The sequence below is a fragment of the Vanellus vanellus genome (genome assembly GCF_965231255.1).
Source record: "Vanellus vanellus genome assembly, contig: HAP1_SCAFFOLD_2221, whole genome shotgun sequence".
Classification (NCBI taxonomy): Eukaryota; Metazoa; Chordata; class Aves; order Charadriiformes; family Charadriidae; genus Vanellus; species Vanellus vanellus.
The window spans coordinates 1-15,110 of record NW_028127278.1 but is presented as its reverse complement, the minus strand read 5'-3'; the positions used below and the strand labels follow the sequence as shown (position 1 = coordinate 15,110).

At 68.6% G+C, this 15,110-nt stretch overlaps 2 protein-coding genes across 2 annotated transcripts; one reads left to right on the top strand and one right to left on the bottom strand.

Moving 5' to 3' along the window:
• Nucleotides 1-1,523: 1,523 nt before the first annotated feature.
• On the top strand, nt 1,524-7,041 carry SLC35A2 (solute carrier family 35 member A2). The gene is made up of 5 exons (XM_082501169.1): nt 1,524-1,587; nt 2,465-2,647; nt 3,077-3,228; nt 4,191-4,864; nt 6,989-7,041. Exons 1-5 carry the CDS (start codon nt 1,539-1,541, stop codon nt 7,014-7,016), a joined length of 1,086 nt encoding a protein of 361 aa, XP_082357295.1. The 5' UTR covers nt 1,524-1,538; the 3' UTR covers nt 7,017-7,041.
• A 284-nt stretch (nt 7,042-7,325) lies between these two features.
• PORCN (porcupine O-acyltransferase) lies at nt 7,326-14,778 on the bottom strand. The gene is given in 16 exon segments (XM_082501170.1): nt 7,326-7,657; nt 7,750-7,860; nt 7,963-8,048; nt 8,778-8,841; nt 8,940-9,016; nt 9,096-9,196; nt 10,003-10,128; nt 10,651-10,665; nt 11,857-11,987; nt 12,688-12,707; nt 12,710-12,790; nt 12,793-12,876; nt 12,992-13,035; nt 13,760-13,943; nt 13,946-13,951; nt 14,607-14,778. Coding segments are annotated over 16 exon segments (1,368 nt in total). The 5' UTR covers nt 14,743-14,778; the 3' UTR covers nt 7,326-7,555.
• Between the last annotated feature and the right edge of the window lie 332 nt (nt 14,779-15,110).

Sequence of the window (15,110 nt, the reverse complement as noted above, 5' to 3'; positions counted from 1 at the left end):
CCCTCGGCCGCCCCCCCGTGTCCCCAAAGTCCCCCCCCGCATCCCCTCACACCCCCTCAACGTCCCCAAAGTCCCCCCCTCCACGTCCCCGAGCCCCCCCCCCCAAAGACCCCCGGTGTCCCCCGTCCCCGCGGCCTCACCCAGCGCCGGCGCCGCGCCGCCCTCCGCCGGTTCCGGCCCTTCCCCTCCGCCCGCTCCTCTCGGCCCGCCGAGTCCCGCCAGGAGCCGGAGCAGCGTCTCCTGCGGGACTTTACAGCCTCAGCCCCGCAGCTCCCCGTAGCCCGTGAGGCGCCAGCCCGGGTCCAGCCCCAGCGCCGCCGGCTCGAAGGGCCGGTACCCGCCGGGAGCCGCCGCGGCGGCGGGTGAGCCCGACGCTGCCGCCATCTTGTCTGCGCCGGGCCGCGGGGCGGGGCTGCGCTTAAAGAAGGCGTGGCGGCGGGCGGGGGAGGGGGCGGTGACTCTCGCTATTGGCTCGGAGGGCAGCGCGGGGGAGGAGGAAGCGAGCGGGGATTGGGCGGTGGGGAGGGAAGGGGGCGAGGCCGACGAGGCGAGAGGGGATTGGGCGCGATGGGAAAGGAGGCGAGCGAGGATTGGGTGGTGGAGGGGAAGAAGGCGGGGCGAGCGGGGATTGGGCGGCTAGGGAAGGAGGTGGGGCGAGCGGGGATTGGGCGGGAGGAGGAGGCGACGAGCGGGGATTGGATGCTGGGGGGAAGAAGGCGGGGCGAGCGGGGATTGGGCGGTTAGGGAAGGAGGTGGGGCGAGCGGGGATTGGGCAGGAGGAGGAGGCGGCGAGCGGGGATTGGGTGCTGTGGGAAGAAGGCGGGGCGAGCGGGGATTGGGCGGTTAAGGAAGGAGGTGGGGCGAGCGGGGATTGGGCGGGAGGAGGAGGCGGCGAGCGGGGATTGGATGCTGGGGGGAAGAAGGCGGGGAGAGCGGGGATTGGGCGGTTAGGGAAGGAGGTGGGGCGAGCGGGGATTGGGCGGGAGGAGGAGGCGGCGAGCGGGGATTGGGTGCTGGGGGGAAGAAGGCGGGGAGAGCGGGGATTGGGAGGTTAGGGAAGGAGGTGGGGGGAGCGGGGATTGGGCGGGAGGAGGAGGCGGCGAGCGGGGATTGGGTGCTGGGGGGAAGAAGGCGGGGAGAGCGGGGATTGGGCCGTTAGGGAAGGAGGTGGGGCGAGCGGGGATTGGTCGGCGGAGGGGGGGGGGAGGAAGTGACTGGGGATTGGGCGAGAAGAAAGAGGAGGCGTGGCCGACCAGAGGCGTGTGGTGGGAAAAGCGGGAGGCGAAGCGATGATTGGTCGGCTGGGCGAAGGGGCGGAGCGGCGCCGAGGGGGGGCGGGGCGGGCGGCGAAGACTGCGCATGCGCTGTGGCTGTAGAGACCCCGGGGGGGGGGGTCCTCCAAGGGCTCCTCTCTATCCGGCCCGCCCCAACTCTATGCTCCACGCCCACCTCGCGCTCTGGGCGGTACCGCTCCGTGGCCGGAAGCGGATCTGACGCACAATGAGGAAGTGCCGCGCCGTAGCCGGGCAGGTGCCACCATGGCAGCGGCGGGAGGGGGGGGCGGCGGCGAGACGAGGCCGTCGACAGGTGAGCGGGGGGGTTGGGGGGGGGGTGTCGGGGGAGGGCTATAGGGCAAATTTGGGAGCTATAGGGTGGATAATGGGGGGTTATATGGCTAATTAGGGGGGCTGAGCGGTGGTATAGGGCGGATTTGGGGGGCTATGGGGCAGATTAGGGGGCTATAGGATGGATTAGGAGGGCTGGGGGGGCTATAGGGGAGACCGGGGGGCTATAGGGCAGACGAGCGGCTCGTGGGGGGTCTGTAGGGTGGACTAAAGGGGTCCGAGGGGCGGGGGGGGTGCGTAGGGCAGACAAAGGGGGGCTATAGGGTGGGTTAGGGGGAGCGAACAGGCCTGTGGGTCAGAGCTGAGGGGGGATATAAGTGGCTGAGAGGGGCTATAGGGCAGACTGGGGGGGCTATAGGGGGCTGAGAGGGGCTATGGGGCAGACTGGGGGGTCTATAGGGGGCTGAGAGGGGCTATAAGAGGCTGAGAGGGGCTATAAGGGGCTGAGAGGGGCTATGGGGCAGACTGGGGGGTCTATAGGGGGCTGAGAGTGGCTATGGGGCAGACTGGGGGGTCTATAGGGGGCTGAGAGGGGCTATAAGAGGCTGAGAGGGGCTATAAGGGGCTGAGAGGGGCTATGGGGCAGACTGGGGGGTCTATAGGGGGCTGAGAAGGGCTATAGGGCAGACTGGGGGGGCTATAGGGGGCTGAGAGTGGCTATGGGGCAGACTGGGGGGGCTATAGGGGGCTGAGAGGGGCTATGGGGCAGACTTTGGGGGGCGCTCAGGTTGGCTATAGAGGGCTCGCAGGGGTCTGCTTGGGGTACGGGGCAGAGGGGCCGTGGGTCGCGCCGTGGGGCAGCCCCACTGATCCCCCCCCCCCTCCATGTGCCCCCCAAGTGTCGCGGCGGGTGAAGTACGCCAGCCTGGGGGTGCTGGTGCTGCAGAACGCCTCTCTGGTGCTGAGCATCCGCTACGTCCGCACTCTGCCCGGGGAGCGGTTCCTGCCCACCACCGCCGTCGTCATGGCCGAGGCGATGAAGGGCTGCGCCTGCCTCCTCCTCATCCTCCTCCAGCACCGCGGTGAGGGCTGGGGACGGTCGGGGACACTTGGGGACATTGAGGGGCGCAGGGGGACGCGAGGGGACGGGGGGACAGAGGGTTTGGGGGGAGACAGGAGGACGCGAGGGGACGTCGGAGGGGACACATGGAGCGTCTGTCTCCTCCTCCTCCAGTGTGACAGTGAGTTGGGGACATCGGGGGCCACTTGGGGACGTTGAGGGACACAGGGGGACGCGAGGGGACACAGGGAGAGGGGCGTTGGGGGGGGGGAGGGAGAGACAGGAGGACACGAGGGGACGTTGGGGGACACGGAGGGGACGGGAGGAGGACACAAAGGGACACGGCGGGGGCGGGAGAGGACAGGGCTGGTGCTCTGGTGGCACCGTTGGGGACACGGGGACCTGACCGCCGTGTCCTGTGCGTGTCACCCTCCCCCTCCCCCCCCTCCAGGCAGCCTGCGGCAGACGGCGGCGACGCTGCACGAGGCGATAGTGGGACAGTTTGGGGACACGCTGCGCTTGGCCGTCCCCTCCCTCATCTACACCCTCCAGAACAACCTCCAGTACGTGGCCATCTCCAACCTGCCGGCGGCCACCTTCCAGGTGGGACCTCGGGGGGGACCTTGGGGACAGGCTGCCACCCGGGGGACCCCACGTCGTCCCCTCCCCGTCCCTTTACCCCACCCCTGGGCGTCTCGGTGGCCCCGTGGTGGCCCCGTTTGTGAGGTGGTGGTGGCCCCAAACCTGCGGTGGTGGCCCTGGCCACGTCCCCATGGTGGTGGCCATGTCCTTTGTCTTAACTCCACGATGGTGTCCCCATCCCCGGGTCCTTGTTCCCATAGCGGTGGCCGCGTCCCCGGTCTTGACTTTATGGTGGCATTCCTGTGGTGGTGTCCCTGTCCCCACGGTGGTGGCCGTGTCCTTGGTCTTGACTCCACGGTGGTGTCTTCATGTCCTTCACCTCACGATGGTGGCCCTGTCCCCATGGTGGTGGCCCTGTCCCCACGGTGGTGGCTGCGTCCTTGGTCTTGACTCCACGGTGGTGTCCCCATGTCCTTCACCTCACGATGGTGGCCCTGTCCCCATGGTGGTGGCCCTGTCCCCATGGTGGTGGCCCTGACCCTGGTCTTAACTCCATGGTGGCATTCCTGCGGTGGTGTCCCTCTCCCTGTGTCCCTCAGCCCCTGGTGGTGTCCCCATCCCCACGGTGGTGGCCGTGTCCTTGGTCTTGACTCCATGGTGGTGTCCCTGTCCCCATCCCCGTGTCCCTGTCCCCATGGTGGTGTCCCCATCCCCATGGTGGCAGCCGTGTCCTTGGTCTTAACTCCATGGTGGTGTCCCTGTCCCCATGTCCTTGTCCCCGTGGTGGCGGCCATGTCCTTGATCTTGACTCCATGCTGGTGTCCCCATGTCCTTCACCCCACGGTGGTGTCCCCGTCCCCACAGTGGCGGCCGTGTCCTTGCCCTTGGCCCCACGGTGCTGTCCCCGTCCCCGTGTCCCCGTGGCGGTGGCCGTCATCCTCCCTCTCGGCTCCCCGCGCCGGTGACACGGTGTCCCCCGCCAGGTCACCTACCAGCTGAAGATCCTCACCACCGCCCTCTTCTCCGTGCTGCTGCTGGGGACGGCCCTCTCCCGCCTCCAGTGGCTCTCGTTGGGTCTCCTCTTCGCCGGGGTGGCCCTGGTCCAGGCCGAGCAAGCCCGGGCCACCCCGGGGACATCCCCGTCCCCTTCCGAAGGTCCCCAGCAGAGCTACGCCGTGGGTTTGGCGGCGGTGGCCGCCTCCTGCCTCTCCTCCGGCTTCGCCGGCGTCTACTTCGAGCGCTTGTTGAAGACCACGGGAGGTTCCATCTGGGTCCGCAACGTCCAGCTGGGCGCCGTGGGGACGGCGGTGGGCTTGGCCGCCATGGTGGCCGCCGAAGGGTCGGCGGTGGCCGCTTTGGGCTTCTTTTACGGTTACAACCCGGCCGTTTGGGCGGTGGTGGTCAACCAAGCGGCCGGCGGGCTGCTGGTGGCCGTGGTGGTGCGCTACGCCGACAACATCTTGAAGGGCTTCGCCACCGCCCTCTCCATTTTGGCTTCCACCGTCGCTTCCGTCCACCTCTTCGGCTTCCGGCCCCGCGGGCCCTTCTTGGCCGGGACCGCCATGGTTTTGGCCGCCGTCTACCTCTACGGGCGGCCCCGGGGGGACAGCGGCGGCGGTGGCACCGAGGGACGGCAGCAGGACGGCGGCGGTGGCAAGTCAGTGGGGGCGTGAGGGGGGGAGGGGGGAAGGAGGGCCCTCCCCTCCCCCCACCTTCAGCCCGGCCCCCACGCGGAGGGGGGAGGGGGGAGGGGAGGGGGGGAGGGGGGTGGCGGCGGCGGCGGTGGTGGGGGTCCGCGGAGGTTCGTTAGGTGGTGGTGGGTCTGGTGGGGGTTTTGTAAGGTGGCGGTGGACCCCTTAGGTGGTGGAGGGCTCGTTAGGGTTCGTTAGGTGGTGGTGGAGAACCTGGGGGGGGCTCGTTAGGTGGTGGAGGACTCAGTGGGGTTCGTTAGGTGGTGGAGAACCCATTAGGGCTCGTTAGGTGGTGATGGACCCATTAGGGTTCATTAGGTGGTGGAGAACTCATTAGGTGGTGGAGAACCTGGTGGGGTTCGTTAGGTGGTGGAGAACTCATTAGGGTTCATTAGGTGGTGGAGAACCTGGGGGGGATTCGTTAGGTGGTGGAGAACCCATTAGGGCTCGTTAGGTGGTGGAGAACCCATTAGGGCTCGTTAGGTGGTGGAGAACCCATTAGGGCTCGTTAGGTGGTGGAGAACCCATTAGGTGGTGGAGAACCTGGTGGGGTTCGTTAGGTGGTGGAGAACTCATTAGGGCTCGTTAGGTGGTGGAGAACTCATTAGGTGGTGGAGAACCTGGTGGGGTTCGTTAGGTGGTGGAGAACTCATTAGGGTTCATTAGGTGGTGGAGAACCTGGTGGGGTTCGTTAAGTGATGAGGACCAGATGTTGGGGTTCGTTAGGTGATGAAGACCTCCTGGGGTTCGTTAGGTGCTGGGGGGACCCGTTAAGGTTCGTTAGGAGGCGCTGACCAATTACGGTTCGTTAGATGGTGCTGGACCCAGGCACTGGGGCTCGTTAGGAGACAGGGACGCAGATGCCAGCTTCGTTAGGTGGTGGGGACTCATTAAGGTTCATTACATGGTGGTGGACCCAGAGATGAAGGCTAATTAGGTGACGGGAACCCATCGGGGGTTCGTTAGGTGGTGGGGCCTCGTTAAGGCTCGTTAGGTGATGGAGAACCCAGAGATGGAGATTAATTAGGTGAGGGACCCCTCGGGGGTTCGTTAAGCGGCGGAGGGGGCTCGTTAGGGGCTCTGCCCCCCCCCGCGGCTCGTTAGCGGGGTGGGGGTGGGGTCCCCCCGGGGGGGGGGGAGGGGCAGAATGTACAGATTTTATAGGGGGGGAGGGGGGGGAGGGGCGCGTTTTTAACTGTGACTCGGGGCTAATAAAGGCGGATTTGGTTAACGGCCGCGTGCTGGGGGGGGGGGGGAGGGGCACTAACCCCACTAACACCCCCCCGGGACCATATAGAATCCATAGGGACCCCCCCGGGGCCATATAGGAGCCATATAGAATCCATAGGGACTCCCCCCACGTGCCATAAGGTCCCTCTGGGCGCCATGAAGACCCTCCCCCGGTGCTATAGGGACCCCCCCCCTCCCCCGGGGCCATATGGGATCCATAGGGACCCCCCGGGGCCATATAGGAGCCATAGGGACCCCCCCATGTGCCATAAGGTCCCTCTGGCGCCATGAAGACCCTCCCCCGGTGCCAAAGGGACCCCCCCCCAGGTCATATAGGAGCCATAGGTGCCCCCTTGGGGCCACAGAAGACCCATAGAGACCCCCCTGAGGGCTCTATAGGATCTATAGGGCCCTCCCCGGGTGCCATAAGATGCCTCTGGGCACCATAGAGAGATCTCCAGACCATATAAGATCCATAGGGACCACCTTTGGTCATATAGCATCCATAGGACACCTCCCCCCCCCCAAGATGTATAGGATCCATAGGGCCCCCCCGGGGGCATATAGGAGCCATAGGGACCCCCTTGGCGCCATAAAAGAACCACAGAGGCCCCTATAGGACCGTATAGGTTCCATACGAACCCCCCCGAGGGCGTATAAGAGCCATAGGACCCGGCCAGGGCCATATAGAACCGATAGAAGCCCCCGCTGAGGGCATATAGGAGCCATAGGGACCCCCGTTGGTCCATACAGGAGCCATAGGGACCCCCCCGGGGGCATATAGGAGCCATAGGGACCCCCCCGGGGGCATATAGGAGCCATAGGGCCGCCCTCAGCCCCGGGGTCTCTCTCTCTTGCAGGTCTCCCTCCAAGGACAAAGGCTCCTGATGGGATCAGCCGCCCCCCCCGGGCCCTATAGGGGCCATACGGACCCCCCCCCCCCGGGCCCTATAAGGACCATACGGACCCCCCTGAGCCCTATAGGGGCCATACCCCCCCCCCCCGGCCCTATAGGGGCCGTATAAACGCCGCACAAACACTCCATGAGGGCTCCGAGCCCCCGGCCCGGCCCTATAGGGGCCCCGCGGCCTCCCCCTCCCCCTGCGAACGTCGGTTTTCGGAAGAATTAAGAGTATTTCGGTAAAACCACCGACCCTATAGGCTCTGTGAGGGGGGGGGGGGGAGGGCCGCACCGCGCATGCGCCGCCAGGCCCCGCCCCCCCGCACTCCCATTGGTCAGTAAGAACCAGCGAGCAGAGTCTTTATTGGTCCTCGCGCGGCCGCCTGCCGCCACTTCCGGGGTGGGGAATACCATAGAGAGGAGCCTCCCGGCGGCCTAGAAGGGCCCGGGGCAGCAGACAGAGCGGCCCATCTCGCTGGTGCACACCCCCCCACTCTTTTTCCCAGTGCTTCCCAGTTCGTCCCAGTCAGCGCAGGAGGCGGGCGAGCACCCAGCAGCCCAGCGTCACCCAGTGGCTGGCCCAGTTGAGCTCCGACCACTTGCGGATGGTGTAGGCCATCCCGTAACCCTAGGGGGGGCACAAAATGGCAGAGATGGAGAGGGTCGGGTAGGGGAGTGGAGGGTTTTGGGGTGAATTCAGGGGGTTTTGGGGTTCCCCACCTGCTCCTCCACGGCGTCGTCGGCCTCTACGTCGAAGAGGGCGCCCAGGTAGGAGAGGTGGAAAAGGGCGACGGCCCCCAGCGCCCCGTTGAGGCCCCGCACCCACAGCGCCTGTGGGGAAAAAGGGGGTGTTTGGGGAAGGATTGGGGGGGTTGGGGACAGCCCCTCCCCCCCCGCAGGCCCCTCCCCCGCCCCAGGGACCCCCCAACTCACGTCCTTGTGGCGGTGGGCGCAGCCGGGGGGGCAGCGCTTGGAGAGGACGCAGGCGTCAAAGATGGCGGCCAGGCGCTTCCGCAGCACTGGGGGGGGAAAAGGGGCGGGGTCAGGGTGGTCTTGGAGGGGGGCCACACCCACCCCTCCAAGCTCCACCCCCCTCAGCTTCACCCAACAACACCCCCCCCCAGCCAGGCAACACACAGGCTCCGCCCACCCACACTCAGCCCCACCCACATCCACTAAGCACCGCCCACACACCCCAGGCCCCACCCACAGCCTCCTGAGCCACACCCACTATCTCCAGGCCCCACCCACTGCCCCCTCAGCTCCACCCCCCTTAGCCCCACCCACACACTCCAGACTCCACCTACAGTACCCATTAGCTCCGCCCACACTCATCAGGCCCCACCCACCACCCCTTACCCCCACCCACACACTCCAGGCTCCACCCACAGCCCCCCTTAGCCCTGCCCACACCCATCAGACCCCACCTACCACCCCTTAGCCCCACCCACACACCCAGGCCCCACCCACAGCCCCCTTAGCCCCGCCCACACTCACCAGACCCCCACACACTCTCCAGGCTCCACCCACCACCTCTTATCCCCGCCCACACCCTGCAGACTCCACCCACCACCCCTTGCCCCCACCTACACTATACAGACTCCACTCCCAACCCTTTGGCCCCGCCCCCAGCCCCTAAGCCCCGCCCACCCCCTTCAGCCCTATGCACCCCTTCCCCTCCCCAGACTGCCCCCGCCCCCTCCCACTTGGCCCCGCCCCCCTCCCCGCCTTAAAGGGCCGGCGCTGACCGTGCTCCACGTAGGTGATGAGGCCGAGGGAGAGGAGGACGGCCGCCAGGTGGAAGCTGAGACCCTGGGGAGGGCGGGGGGGGGGGGTGAGGGGGGGGCTCGGGAGGGGATTTGGGGGGTTTGGGGGGGCTCAGGGGGGGATTTGGGGGGGGGGGGGCTCACGTGGAGGAGGGCGCTGGCGGCGTAGGTGCCCAGCACGGCGGCGAAGGTCCCCAGGCGGCGGGCGGTCTGGAACACGTCTGGCGGCCCCAGTGACACCAGTTAAACCAGTAACAACCTTCCCCCCCCCCCCCTCCCCAGTCCTCCCAGTACGCTCACAGGTGTGGAGCCAGCGGGACATGGGCAGGTTCCAGTTGGTGACGACGTCGGCCATGGACCGCGGCAGCTCCACCCGCAGCGGCCGCGACACCGCCAGGTCCCTGCGGGGCCACCGTCACCCTCCTGGGGGGCTGCGCGTGGCCCCCAGTCCCTCCCAGTCCTCCCCAGTCCCTCCCAGTCCCCATTTGCCCCCCAGTTCCCCACTCCCCCCCATACTGGTACCAGTTTCCCCCTTACAGCTGGGGATTGGGGTCTCCTGGCTCCTCCCAGACATCTGGGTCCTCTCCCCAGTCCCTCCCAGTGCTGCCCAGTCCCTCCCAGTGCTGCCCAGTCCCTCCCAGTGCTGCCCAGTCCCCACTTGCCCCCCAGTTCCCCACTCCCCCCCATACTGGTACCAGTTTCCCCCTACAGCTGGGGATTGGGGTCTCCTGGCTCCTCCCAGACATCTAGGTCCCCTCCCCAGTCCCTCCCAGTGCCCCCCATTGCCTCTCCAGTCCTCCCCAGTCTCTACCAGTCCCTCCCAGTCCTCCCCAGTCCCCATTTGCCACCCCAGTTCCCCATTCCCCCCCATACTGGTACCAGTTTCCCCCTTACAGCTGGGGATTGGGGTCTCCCCCCCCTGGACACCTTGGTCCTCTTCCCCAATCCTTCCCAGTGCCTCCCAGTCCTCCTCAGTCCCTTTCCAGTGCCTCCCCAGTCCTTCCCAGTCCCTTCCAGGTGCCCACCCCCAGTCCTCCCCAGTCCCCATTTGCCCCCCCAGTTCCCCATTCACCCCCCCATACTGGTACCAGCTTCCCCCTTACAGCTGGGGATTGAGATCTCCCGGCTCCCCCTGCACACCTTAGTCCCCTCCCCAGTGCCTCCCAGTCCCTCCCAGTGCCCCCCAGTGCCCGGGGGGTGCCCTCACCAGCGGAGGTTGTCGTGGTGGAGGGAGGCGCCGGAGCCGGCCAAGGTGGCGGTGGCCTCGGAGAGAAAGGCCACGAAATAGTTGCTGAAGTGGAAGGAGAGAGCGCTCTCGTAGGCGCGCAGCCACCTGGGGGGGGGGGGGGGGACAGACACACGGACAGACACACGTCAGCAGCCCCCCCCGCGCCCCCCCCAACATCCCCACACCCCCACGGCCCCTCCGTGTCCCCCCCATGTCCCCAAACCCCTTCCCCCCCCCCCCCCCCCCAGCCCCCTTACACCCCCCCCTCCACACGGCCGTGTTGCCCTCTGTCCCCTCTGTGCCCCCCCCAAGCCCCCCCCCCGTGCCCCCCCCCAATGTCCCTGTACCCCCATGGCCCCCTCGCGCCCCCCCCCAGTGTCCCCTAATGTCCCCATCATGTTCCTGCACCCCCAATGCCCCCCCAAGACCCCTTATGTCCCCCCCATGTCCCTATGTGCCCCCTTAAGCTCCCCCTGCTCCCCCCCACGTCCTTGCACCCCCATGTCCCCCCCCCATGTCCCCCCCATGTCCCTGTGTCCCCACGTTCCCTCTGTGTCCCCCCCCCGTGTCCCTGCACCCCCATATCCCCTCTGTGTCCCCCCCCGTACCCCATGTCCCCCCCCTCACCGAGCGAAGACACTCCTGGGCAGCGCCGAGGGAAGCAGAGAGAGTCAGTGGGGAAGTTTTGGGGGGTCCGGGGGGGGGTGGGGGGGTCCCTGGGGGCGTTGGGGTCCTTGGGGGGGTCTGGGGGGGCGTTGGGGGGGGGGTCTTTCAGGTGCAGGACGTGGGCGCCATAGAGGCAGGAGAAGAGGATGGGGTCCTGGGGGGGTTCCCAGATATTTGGGGGGGTCCCGGGGGGGTTGGAGGGTCCCCAGAGGGTTTGGGGGGTCCCGGGGGGGGGGGGTGTGTGGGGTGGTTCGGGGGGGGCCCCAAGGGGGGGTTGGGGTCTCACTGGCACAAGGTGTGGGCGCTGTAGAGGAGGGAGGAGGAGGCAGGAGAAGAGGAAGGGGACTCGGGGGAGATGTTGGTTCGGGGGTCCCGGGGGGGAAGGGGGGGGTTCAGGGGGTCCCCGGGGGGTTTGGGGGCACCGGGGGGGGGGGTTGGGGGGGCCGCGGGGGGGCAGTTGGGGGTCTCGCAGGCGCCGTAGAGAAGGAGGCGGCAGGAGAAGAGGAAGGGGACTCGGGGGAGATGTTGGTTTGGGGGTCCCGGGGGGGGGAAGGGAGGGGTTCAGAGGGTCCCTGGGGGGTTTGGGGGCGCCAGGGGGGTTTGGGGGCACTGGGGGGGGGGGTTGGGGGGGCTGCAAGGGGGCAGTTGGGGGTCTCACCGGCGCAGGCGCCGTAGAGGAGGAAGAGGCAGGAAAAGAGGAAGGGGACTCAGGGGAGATGTTGGTTTGGGGGTCCCGGGGGGGGGGAAGGGGGGGGTTCAGGGGGTCCCCGGGGGGTTTGGGGGCACCGGGGGGGGGAGTTGGGGGGGCCGCGGGGGGCAGTTGGGGGTCTCGCAGGCGCTGTAGAGGAGGAGGAGGCAGGAGAAGAGGAAGGGGACTTGGGGGAGATGTTGGTTTGGGGGTCCCGGGGGGGGGGAAGGGGGGGTTCAGGGGTCCCTGGGGGGTTTGGGGGCGCCAGGGGGGTTTGGGGGCACTGGGGGGGGGGTTGGGGGGGCCGTGGGGGGGCAGTTGGGGGTCTCGCAGGCGTTGTAGAGGAGGAGGAGGAGGCAGGAGAAGAGGAAGGGGACTCGGGGGAGATGTTGGTTCGGGGGTCCCGGGGGGGAAGGGGGGGGTTCAGGGGGTCCCCGGGGGGTTTGGGGGGGGCCGCGGGGGGCAGTTGGGGGTCTCACCGGCGCAGGGCGCGGGCGCCGTAGAGGGGGAGGAGGCAGGAGAAGAGGAAGGGCGCCAGGCAGGTGGAGACCAGGAGGCAGAGCAGCGCCAGCCCCAGGCTGCGCAGTCCCTTGCGGGCCCAGGCCGCGCTCTGGGGGGGGGGGGGACACGACAAGGAGGGGGGGGTCAGGGGGGGGCCCCCCAAACCCTGCACCCCCCCCCAAACCAGCCTCACCCCCCGCATGCCCCCCGTCAACCCTCAACGCCCCCCAAAGCCCTCCTCGTCCCACCCAAACCCTTCCAGCGCTCCCCCCCCCCCCAAATCCTCAGGGCCCCCCCCAGAGCCCCCCCCAAAACTCTCCAGGTCTCCCCCCCCACCCCTCAGTGCCCCCCCAAACCCTCCCAATCTCCTCCCGTACCCCCCATGTCCCTGTAGCCCCCCAAACCTCTCCCCTCATGTCCCCCAAATCCCCCCCAACCCCTCTCCGTGCCCCCCCCCGTGTCCCTATACCCCCCCAAATCCTCAATCCCCCCCCCCCCCCAAGATCCCCCAAACTCTCCTGGTGTCCCCCACCCCATGCCTCAGTGCCCCCCCCCCTTCCAGCCCCCCAAATCCCCCCACCCCTTCCTAATACCCCCCCAAATTCCCCCCTACCCTCCCCAAATCCTCAGTGCCCCCCCCCAGATCCCCCCCATCCCTCAGTGCCCCCCCAAAACCCCTCCCAGCCCCCCCAAATCCCCCCCAACCCCTCCTCCTACCCCCCAAACCCCTCCATCCCCCTCCCCTCCATGTCCCTGTGCCCCCCAACCCCCCCCGGCCCCCCCAGACCCCCCCCCCCCGACCCCCATACCAGGGGGGGCCCCTCGACGGCCGTAGATACGCCCCGAAGGGTTCCCAGGGCCCGAAGACGACGGAGCCGGGGGAGCAGAGGTACCCCAAAACCTGGGCGGGGAGGGCTCCCCCCCCGGGCCCCCCCCGGCCCCCCGGTCCAGGTCGAAGCCCAACGACACCGCCTTCATGGCCACCACCATCTGCGCCCTGAGGACCACCCCCCCCCCCCGCCAGTCAAGTGGGGGGCCCCCCAAAATGGGAGGGGGGCACCCCAAAATTGGGGGGGCATCCCAAAATTGGGGGGGGCACAGGGGTGGTCTCACCTCGCATCTTGTGCCAGGTGACGGTGTCCACCATGTGCAGCTCCCTGCGGGGTGGGGGGGGGACTCCCAGTTACTCCCAGTTACTCCCAGTTCATGCCAGTGACCCCCCCAGTTCATGCCAGTTCTCGCCAGTGCCCCCCCCCCAGTTACACAGTGTGGCTCCCAGTTCACCCTCTATCTCCTTCTTCCCGCATCGATGCTCTGTCAATCCTTTCCAGTTACTCCCAGTCCCTCCCAGTTCACCTCCAGTGACACCAATCCCCCTCCCAGTGGCCCCCACAGTGCCCCCAGTCCCCTTCCCAGCACCCCCAATCCACCCCCAGCACCCCTACCCCCCTCCCCAGTCCCCCCAAATCCCCCTCCCAGCACCCCTAATCCACCCAGTCCCTTCCCAGCATCCCCAGTCCACCCCAATCCCCCTCCCAGTCCCCCAACTCCCCCCAATCCCTGTCCCAGCCCCCCCCAACTCCCCCCAATTCTCCTCCCAGCACCCTCAACTCCCCCTAATCCCTGTCCCAGCACCCCCAACTCCCCCCAATTCTCCTCCCAGCACCCCCAACTCTCCCCCAAACCCCCTCCCAGCACCCCCAGTCCCCCTCCCAGTCCCCCCAATCCACCCCCAGCACCCCCAATTCCCTCCCCAGCACCCCCAACTCCCCCCAGTCCCCCTCCCAGTCCCCCCAATCCACCCCCAGCATCCCCAACTCCCCCCCAAACCCCCTCCCAGCACCCCCAATCCCCCCAGTCCCCCTCCCAGTCCCCCCGTACCCCATGAGGAGGTAGCTGAGGGCGGCCAGGGCCAGGCAGAGCCCGCGCTGGGCCCGGGCCCGGCTCAGGAGGAGGGTGAGGGCGCAGAGCCCGCTCAGCAGAGCCACCCACAGCGCCTGCGCCCCGAAGAAGTGGTGCAGGGCCAGCAGGCCCCCCGCCGCCGCCCCCGCGTGCTTCCCCCCCGCGGCAGCGCTGCCGTCGCCGACAGCGGAGGGGGGGGGGGGGTCAGCCGGGAAAGACCCCACGGGGTCTCATTATGGGGGGGGGGGGGGTCCCTCTTGGACGGCTGAGTCCCCACCCAGCCCCTGGGTGACCCCCACCCCAATGCCTGAACCCCTCCTCCAGACCCCTGGGTGCCCCCCCCCCCCCAGGTCCCCCAAAGCTCCTGACCCCCCCAGATGCCTGGGGACCCCCTAAACTCCTGGATCCCCCCCCTCAATGATGGGGTCCCCCTTAAATACCAGCCCCCCCCAATACCTGCATCCCCCAAAGCCCCTACCCCCCCCAAGGTGCCTGGGGACCCCCCAAACTCCTGGATCCCCCCTCCAATGATGGGGTCCCCCCCAAATACCAGCACTCCCCCCCTCAATACCTGGGTGTCCCCCCCAAATACCAGCCCCCCCCCCAGTATCTGGGTCCCCTTAAACTCCTGCCCTCCCCCGGATGCCTGAGAACCCCAAAACTCCCGGGTGTGCCCCCCCCAACACCTGTGTCCCTCCCCCCACCTGTCTGTCCCCCCAAAACCCCCTGGGCCCCCCCAAACTGCTGCCCCCCCCCCCCCCCCCCACCGATGCCCCCCCCCCAACCTCCTGTACCCCCCAACCTCCCCCCGTGGCGCCCCACTCACGCAGCCGGTGCAGCAGCCGGGCCCCGAGGCAGAGCAGCAGCAGCGGCCAGAGCTGGGCCAGGCCCTGCCGCGCCGTCGGTACCACGCAGCCGGGCAGCACCTGGGCCGCGAACTCCCGCGGCGGCAGCGCCGCCATGCTGGGGGGGGGGGGGGGGGGGGAAGGACGACGACGGCACACACAAACACAAGCGCGACAACGGGGGTCGGGGGGGTGGCGGGGGCCCCCTCCCGGTGGCTGTCGCCCCCCCGCCCCCGGCGCCCCCGGGCCCGCACCTCACCCGGCGCCGCCGCCGCCGCCGCCGCCTTTGCCCGCGCTGAGGAGGAAGGAAGGGGAGGGGGAAGCTGAGGAGAAAGGGGCGGAGCCTTCCCGCCGACCAATCACCGCCCGTTCTCCCGCCCCGCGCAGGCCGACGGGCCAATCAGAGCGCGGCGCGCCCCAAATGGCGGCGGAGGAGGGAGCCGCCGTTGCTAAGGGCGGGAGGTGGTTGCTAGGGGGCGAGGATG